At 44.1% G+C, this 9272-nt stretch overlaps 1 protein-coding gene across 1 annotated transcript in view; it reads right to left on the bottom strand.

The window, feature by feature from the left end:
* Positions 1 to 370: 370 nt before the first annotated feature.
* The window catches only part of TGFA (transforming growth factor alpha), a 44086-nt gene continuing 35184 nt past the window's right edge, over positions 371 to 9272 (bottom strand). The window contains exons 5-6 of the mRNA XM_037886524.2: positions 7129 to 7238; positions 371 to 4029 (exon numbers count right to left, since the gene is read on the bottom strand). Coding sequence (XP_037742452.1) covers positions 4022 to 4029; positions 7129 to 7238 — 118 coding nt within the window. The 3' untranslated portion in view covers positions 371 to 4021. The remainder of the gene's footprint in view (positions 4030 to 7128; positions 7239 to 9272) is intronic.

Raw genomic sequence — 9272 nt, 5'->3', positions numbered from 1 at the left:
CAGTCCCTCTTCAACTAGGCAATGTGGTTGTTTTTAAAGTACATTCCATATTAATGAAGTGTGATCCCACTTTGAGTCAAATATCTAGGTATATTCTTAAAAGCATCGCCATTTTAAAAATCAGATCCTGGAAGTTCAGATATTGCAAGGAGCAGATCATGGAATGGATTACGAGATAGACTGTACACATGGCCCTTTATAATTGCTCTTTAGTAGGGTGCAATCGGGGTGGGGGGCAGGGGGAAGCAAGGATTCAGTGCCAGAAAACCTAGGCTAGATCCTCAGCTGGTGTAAATTTGGCATTGCGCCATTTAAGCGAATAGAAATATGTTAATTCACACTAGCTGAGGATCTGTCTCCCTTGTTTTTAAAAAAAGGTCAAATTAGTGGCTGCACGAACATTCTCACTAGTGGGTCAACTCAGTAGGCATGTGTGAGCTTCTTACCTATCAATACATTTCCAGGCAATAAGGAGGGACAGAGCTGCGCCTAGCCGAGACGTGCCTCGTTGAGTATCAGATACCTGTGTGTTCGTGCCATCTTAACATGCAAAACATCTGAGTTGGGATGTTAAAGCAGCACTCAGGCTTAAAGCCATACCACCATTAGGGAGGGGTGAAGAGTGTCAGAACGTCATCCACGGCAAATCTGACCCAGGCTTTTGAATGAATTCCTATGAACTTCTTGGGGTGCACCCAGCACTAATGGCTATACAGCTTCCTGAGAAGGAACTTCCCTGGAAGGTTTGAGGACAAGGTGGGGTGGTCAGAGAACTAATGACCCAACCGTTAGTTGCAAGATCCATCCCTCTGCTCATGGATGTTGTCACAGGACCTGACCCTGCAGCCCGGTCCAGGAACAAGGCTTGCGAAATAAAGCCTAACAGCCCCAATGGGCCCATGAATCAAGGCGTGAAGAGAAGCCTAAATAATTTAGGCTACAAGAAATCAATTCTTTAGTCTTATTCCCATATAAAAAGCAAAAAAGAGAGAAAAAGCACTATCCTGCAGGGTGCAATATAAGGTACTCTGCTCCTTGTGGAATTGGGCCCTAAATGCACAGCTTCCATACGACATTTGGACGCAATTTTTTAAAAACTATGCTAAAAACCACAGTCCCCACTCCTCATGGCTGGAGCACTCTGCATGTTCTAAGGTGAAAAAGGGCACTAAAAATCAGGTCGAACTTTTCTTGGGAGCCCTAGGTTAGAGGTTAAAGCCTACGTTCTAAAAAGCAGGACTAAGCGATTTATACAGCTCTTTGTAATTATGGCCATCAGCAACACCGCTTCAATCTTAAGGGCTGAATTTGCCACCGACAAAAATGGTCAGAGTGCCACCGATATCAATAGAATTTATGGCCACTTATGCCAGCAGGAAATTTGGCCCCAAGTTTCCTGAAGTGCTCAGAAACCAAGAACAGACAATCCCTACACAAAAGATTTCAGGGATCTCAGAAATGGAGCAGAACTATTAACCTGCTGCAGGGCAGTTACATGGCACTTCAGTTCAGATATTTCTTCTCCGGTTGTTTTGAGCCAAGGAGAGGGTGCTCTGATGTTTTAGAAGATATCAGAGAAATGTGGGTAATTCAGCAATTACTCCCCGATTCAGGAAAGTGCTTAAGCACTTGCTTAAACTTTAAGCAGACGCTTAAGTGCTTTGCTGATCCGGACTGCTTTACAGAATCAGGACATTAGATGTGTTGGGCTTTTCCTCTTTGACAGACGCCGAGCATCACTGCTGGAGTCACACATTCAGCTCAGAAATTGAGCAGACCACACCCCACGCTGCCACACCCTCAAGACGAAGTGCCTGCCACGTCACTGCCAAGTGCAATAATCCATATCCACCTCTCAGACACAGATGCTGCTATTTTAAAATTAATTTTTCAAATCAGCTTTAAAAATAAATCAAAGAATTAAACGGAGTTGGGCAGGGAAAAAATCCTGGGCAGAGACTGACAAAAGCCATCTTTTGGTTGGGGGGGTCAATCTGCCTCCATAAGAAATCAAGGGGAGTGGACTTAATAGGTGTAGAATCAGGGCCGTTGGAAGACCGCGTCAGACTCAGTCAAGGTGCAGGTCCAGCAAAGTGTTGAAACATGCTGATCTCTGACAATTAAGATTATGGAACAAACCATCACTTGTGTATCTATTTCGAAATTTCCTCCGGTGCCAGTCATTAGGTTGCTGTATTATAGGAAACCAGAAGTTCATAAGACTGTTGCCTCTTTTAGGGAAGAGTTTGAAAATGAATAAGTAAGGCAGTGGTTTCTCTATATAAGATAAATATATATTGTTGTTTCTATTTTCCCTACTATGGATCTGGGTTAAAGTTGCAAGCATTCCTCCCATAACATTTTGCTTCTAAACAAAAGGGTGAAATTCTGCTCTTCAATCATCAGGACAAACCTAGGGCCAAATTCCTAACAGGTGTAAGCAGGGGAAACTTCACTGACATCAGTGGACGGATAGGTCTCACTTAGGCCCATAGAAGTGAATTTGACTCTAGGACTGTATTTTGCCAGGCAGATCTGGAAGCAAACTTCAGATCAACATTCAGAAGAATATTTCATAGGTGGGACTGTCAAGTTTGTTATCCAATTGCATAATGTATGGTGTGGGTTTATCCTCTCAGACTCAAAGAGGGTCTAGGGGTATGCAAACATTTACCTACAAGTTATAATCCATACTCCAGGGAATAGTCCCATTTACTTAGGAGGGCCTGATTCTGATCTCACTCCAGAGTAACCAATGGAGTTACACCAGTGTAAGCAAGATCAAAATCAGACCCCATGAGCTTATTCTATTCCCATGTGGAAGGGTTTGCAGGACTGGGCCCTAGGTTTCCCGCTGTCATAACACAGCAACTCCTAAAGTTTTCTGAACAGTCCCTAAAGAGCATAAAGAAATGCAAAAAGCCACATGTCTAAGGGCCTCATCCAAACCCATTACAGACATTGGAAAGACTTTAATAAGCTTTGGATCAGGCTCTAAATGCCTAGATTGCCACCACCCCAATGGCCGCCATTTTGTTATGCTTATTTCCATGTTCCATTTTTTCAGCTTTCCAAGAACACCGAAGACATTTAACCTGCAAACACATTTTTCTGCCTCAATAACTTGTAATATTTTCTGCCATCACATTTAAAACGCAAAGGACTGCGGGGGCTTGAACACATTCCACCCCCTGCCACACGGGCTCGCGCGTTGCTATTTCTCTCTTGCAACTTGTCTCCTGATGAAGAGGAATTGAATATCATCAGAAAGGGAAAGGATAGCCCCGGCCAGTCCACCTCGTCCTGTATTTCCCCTGCCCCAGATTTCATCTGGCAGGGCGAATCTCCCAATGGCCCCGGCAGCATAAAGGAAAAACATCGCAGTCAGGCAAATAGGATATTCCTTTGAAAGGGCTGCGTTCTCTCTTTTGAAAAACGGAGACCTTCAACTGCTCCTCCTAATGAGTCAAATATGTAACAAATGCATGAACCAAAGACCCAGTCTTCAGGTACGTTCCATAAAGTCTCAAAGCAGGACAGATACCGACAGACAGCCAGTAAGCAATCTCCAACCTGAACTGTACACGCTCCCTCCCCCACCCCCAATCGCTGGTGTCAAACCTACTTCCCCTCCCCCACCCCCCCAAATCATCACATCTACGTAAACATGAAGCTGACCCACGTGTCGTTCTCGTGTCCGAGTCTGAAGTCTCATAAAAAACAGTCTAAGAGTCCATGGTGGTTGAGAGGTGGTCTACTCGTTACTTCATGGCTTCACATTGCATAGCCCCATGGAGATGGTGCCCTCGATTTGGCAAGGTTCTGAAAGCTCAGCCTATAATACAGGATGCATATGAAGAGTCAAGGTAATGTAGTGTATGCTTGATACTAATCCCCCGCCAGAGCATTTTCTTCCATGGAAAAAATGTTCTTCTCTGGAATGGGATAGGCCTCCTTTATTATACTGCAGCAGTCCCATCTGGCCATGGCAATTAATATATTGGTCAGATCCAGTTCTCCTTCAGACCACTGCAGAATAAATAAATAAAAAAAAAAAAAAACCACACACCACACAGGTTAACCTACTTCCATGGGAGCAAACAAGGGCATAATTTGGCTCTAGTCTAGCATCAGAAGGCAAGTGAGTCATAAGAACGGCCACATTGGATCAGACCAATGGTCCCTCCAGCCCAGTATCCTGTCTGACCGTGTCCAGTGCTAGGTGCTTCAGAGGGGATGAACAAAAAACAGGGCAATTTTGAGTGATCCATCCCCTGTCCAGTTTTTGGCAGTCAGAGGTTTAGGGACACCCAGAGCCTGGGTTTGCATCCCTGACCATCTTGGCCAATAGCCATTGTTAGACCTGTCCTCCATGGTTAAATACATTAGAAATTCCATTACAGCAGTAACCCAGAGGGGCTAAATAAATTATTATTTTGGGTGCCTAACTTATGGCATTTAAGAACAGTCTGATTTTCAGAGGGTGGATGCTCAGCACTTTCTGAAGATCAGGCTGCTTAATTTGGGCAACCAAAATTATTCCTCAGTCAGTCAAATTTGAATATTTAGGGCAGGGAGTAGATAGCTCGTTTTTCCGTCTTGCTCATTCAGAAACGTTCACTTTCAAATGACACTGCTGTTTCAGTGCCTGATCTATGGATAAGGGCTCCCTGTCTCTTTATGGAAGTCTAAGCACTCTCTCCTTCACTGTATGAAAAGTACACCTCCCCTACAATGTGGAGCACCTGATATAGCCACAAACAGCTCAGGAGACCACTCTATAAAGCCAGGACAAACAAAGGCACTTTAGCTGCCATTACAAATATATCTAATACTCTAAAAGCAACGAAGAGGAGTACATGCTTTCTACAGAATTCTCAGTCTCCTTCGTGAGCGCGATGAATAAGTCAGGCTGACAAAGATAAATAATTAGAGCAGAGACAAAATTAAAGAAAAACAGGAAGAGATCCAGAATAATTCTGGCCCCTGCCTAGACGGTATGTCATAGGTCACCTTGAATTTATGGCAGCACGTGGTGCAAAAAACCCCTGCACTGACAAAGAATATGTTGTACCAAACTGCCAAGAGCACAGAAGCTGGATTTTCAGAGATGCTAAAAATGGTTGCGATTTCTTCCAGTGTCATTGGAAATCTCTTGCAAATCAATGCTCATTTAGTGCCACAAATGGGACTGGTTTACATGCAGATGCCGTAACCCTAAGTAGGCAGGCCAAATGGTTTGTAAATCAATTTTAAAGGGTGCAAAAATCACTCAGCACTCAAAAGATGCTTTACTATAAATTCAGATGGTCTATAAAAAGGGAGTCTGGGGAAATATCATATTTAGGGGGAGATTTTCAAAGATTGGTTAGCTACCACTGCACATTTCAAATCTTCCCTCACTTATAATCTAATAAATTAGTAAATTTTATTTATTACTTCCCACTCTTTAGGCTCTTCACTATTTGCATTTCTCTCAGCATGGGGTCTAAACCAGCAATCCTTACTCACATGACCAGACCCAATGGGGCCTGATTCAGTGTTACACCAACATCGTTTTACATCACCCTGTTTGATCCTTGGGAATTAAAAATCTGCATTTTATATGGCAACATTAATGAAGTTATTTCACTGTATCTTAGGCAGTGTTACCTAGTGGGTAGGGCACTGAACCAGGACTCAGGGAATTTGGGTTCAACTCCCAGCTCTGCTGCTAGTTTGATGGGTAACCTTGGGAAGTCACTTCCCCCTCTCTGTGACTCAGTTTCCCTATGTGTAAACTTGAGATAAGGATACTGACCTCCTTTGCAAAAGAGCTTGGAGGTATGGATGAAAGAGCTATGGATGAAAATTGCTATATAAAGAGCTAGGTATCACTCTACATCTTGGAAATGCCAGCTAAATTCACTTAAGAAACAAAAGTTGCTCAGCAGTTCTTACTTACCTGGTAAGTCAGCCTCCTCTCCTGCCCGCCCCCCCCCACAAAAAAGGTAGGAATGAAATTAAAAAAAAATTTCATGCATGAAAGGTTGATCTCAGATGCATTCCAAGGGGTAAACAGGACCATTCTAATAGAGGACGCTGAAGGATGAAGTGTACTGATGTTCACATTACCTTATGTGATCTCCAAAAGGACCCCATTGATCCTGCTCTCAACTGCCTACTGCAGATATAACCCACTGGTAAGCGTGTTACAGGTTGTAGGCCTGGCTTGACATGAGTCAGACATGGGTGAGGCCTCATTTCTTGGGAGACAAGGTTAGAGAGGTAAATGGAACAGGAGGTTGGGAACAGAATGTCCACGCTAAAACTAAGATAGGTTAATGGGCCGGTAAGATAAGAGACCATGTCTATACTAGCTAAAATGAGGGCGAACACCCAGGGAGCCATTTAAAATGGACAAAATAAGCCTGGAATGTAAAGAGGAAGTAAAAAGTCACATGTACAGTGCGTGTCTAGAGCATACTGTACAGGGATTGGTACCTCTGAAGTAACCAAGCCAATCCCAAAACAGTAAATGCAACATCATGTGTACATGTAATCAAAAAGGAAGAGGTTTTCTGTGTAAGTTTGGGTGTGTGGTATGCCTTATACCTATCCCCTATGCTTGAATCTGATCAACTCAGCACAGCTTTGCTGGAGGTCAAAATAAAGATACCCGAGTGACAATCTGGAGTCAAACCGAGTTCTTGAGCAGCTGAATGGAAAAAAGGTCTCAGAGGGAATCCCACCATAGGTCCGCCCGTGCCCAATCCACCAAGGATAGGAGTCTGTTGCAGCGCTAGGCAGCCTTGACTCTTTAGCTCAAAAAACTGTAGCAGCTCATGCTTTAGCTGTAGAGGTCCCTGGTTCAAGTCCCCAGTGTGTTGACCAAGATAGTGGCTGTCACAAAAGGTTCCTTGGACCTTCCTTTGATGCATCTGATAATGGCTACTGCCAGGCTGCATGCATCACCCATGGGTATGGGGAGATACAAGTTAAAGAATAATAGACGAGGGATCGTTTGGACTTTGCCTGCTACTGACACCAGCTAAACGGAACTCAGCTCCTTAGCAGGATCTTCATCTCCACGGCCAACCAATTTAACTGTTGGAAGGAAGCTGTTGCTACGACCGTTGTTCCTCCTACCTGTCTCTGAATGGCAACAGGAAGTTCCCCCCTTCAGGAGCCCACTGGGCTTCTCGTGTCTGCAGATGAAGGCTCGGCACCACTCACAATGTTTTCTTATCCGACAGCAACTGAAATGCAATTTAGGGCAGGGGTATTAGGATGGAGACAAGGCAAATAGCTTGTGCACAGGGAAGGAGGGGAAAGAAAAAAAACAATGAAGACGTCTTTACTGTTCAGCAATAACCATCTCAGCAACATACTGGGCTTAGTTCTGCTCTCAGCTACCCCCAGAGAGCTCCATTGATTTTAGTGAAGATGCCAATGCAGACTAACAGAGTAGAATGTGGTCCATTGCTTCTGTTTACGCCAACGAGAATGGTGGTGCTGAAGTCTAATTTGTACAGCTCCCTTGGGAAGCATCAAGGGGTGAGGGGGGGTAGGAGAGGAGAAAAATCACACAGCATTCACTTCGCTTAGCACCGAAACGCAATTCCCCTACTGGGGTGGGAAATGACAGGCATTACTACAGCACCAACAATGCTACACGAGAGAGTGTCTTGATGCAAGGACAAAAGGAATGCCTAATCATTGCAAAGCAACAGGGGAATTTAGATAGGCAAAATGGGACACACTCACCCCTGGTGTAGCTCCATTGATGCACAGGAATGAATTTACATCTGGTTAGTTACCCGAGATCTGGAATTTGAACCAGACACTGGAGACTCAAAGCCCTACTCCTAGGAAAAGGGCCACGAGATCTTTCAGGATCTGGTATAGACAGGAAGGGTGATCTAGAGAGGAAGGACAGCCTGACGACAAAGGCACCAGTCGGTGACTCAGGAGATTGGGATTCAATTCCTACTTCTGCCACAGACTCATTGTGTCGTCTTAGATAAGTCACCTACTCTGTCTTTGGCCCCTATTCAGGAAAGCACAAAAGCATGTGCTTGATTTTCAGCATATGCTGAAATGCTCACCTGAATCAGGGCCTCTGTGCCTCAGTTTCTCATTTGTGAAATGGGGGTGATGACACTACTTCTCTCTCACTCTTGATCTAGATTGTAAGAAATTGACTGACACTATGCATCTGTACAGATCCTATCGCAGCGTGATCCTGATCTCATCTGGGGCCTCTCGGGGCTACTTTAATACAGAGAAATAAACCACAAGCGCTCAGAAACTCTGGTTTAGACCTCAGACAACTGGAGGGGAAAAAAAGCCCTCAATGAATCTGGAACAAATTGTACACAGCGGCCAATAGCACCGATTGATGTGCTGTTGAAAGATTTATTTACATTTATAAGTATATATCAGCCGTGAGAAAAGTGACAATTAGGGCAAGACAAACACTCTGGCTTATTGCAGCTGTACCGACTGGTTTGTTCATTTGATCCCCTCGTGAATGAAGAGTTAAGAGCTAACTGAAAGAAGAGTTAGGACATGCAGAGAGACTGTGAAGCAATATGTCTCGTAACACAAGACACTTGGGTTGGGAAATCAACAGCAACACTTACCTATTCCTTTAAATTACACAGTGAAGACAGTATTGTTCTCTTAACACACTCATGTTGCAACACGAGTATATTGTCCACCTGCCCTTAGAATTAACATTGAAGTACTTTACATCCATAGGGATGAGCTGTTCTGTAGAACTCCAGTTATTCACAGAAATGGGCATTGGCACAAATAATGTTTCTTGTATCACAATAGCAACCAGAAAGCTTTCTGCCCTCTAAGAGCGCAGTACAGTGGTCTGCATTCCCTTGCAACAGTTCCATTCACTAGCACATTAAATAGAATAGCGAGCTTCATCTCATGCACTATTTCATGCCACGTGTTAGTCGTGGCATCAACTTTGGCTGGAAAAAAAAACCAAACCAAAAAAAAAAACACCAGAGGCCCAATCCTATTCAGGGGCTCAGCACCACGCAGGGTCAGGTCTAGAGTCAGCAGCTCCCATGGAAGCAATTTTCACAGTCTACATGCATAGGGCCTGTTCAGAGAAGAACCTGAAGGAGTCTAGTTAATGTAACCTACAGCTTCTTCCAGTCCTGTAGTATGCAAGATACACAGTTTAGATGCCCTTATGTCCATTTACCGATGTAAACGGGCCCCCCCTTTTATACCTGTGAATTTGGCCCATATTTTGGTATTGAGTTAAG

The sequence above is a fragment of the Chelonia mydas genome, chromosome 26 (genome assembly GCF_015237465.2).
Source record: "Chelonia mydas isolate rCheMyd1 chromosome 26, rCheMyd1.pri.v2, whole genome shotgun sequence".
Taxonomy (NCBI): Eukaryota; Metazoa; Chordata; order Testudines; family Cheloniidae; genus Chelonia; species Chelonia mydas.
Note: the sequence above shows the minus strand (reverse complement) of the source record. Positions and strands in the feature narration are given on the sequence as shown.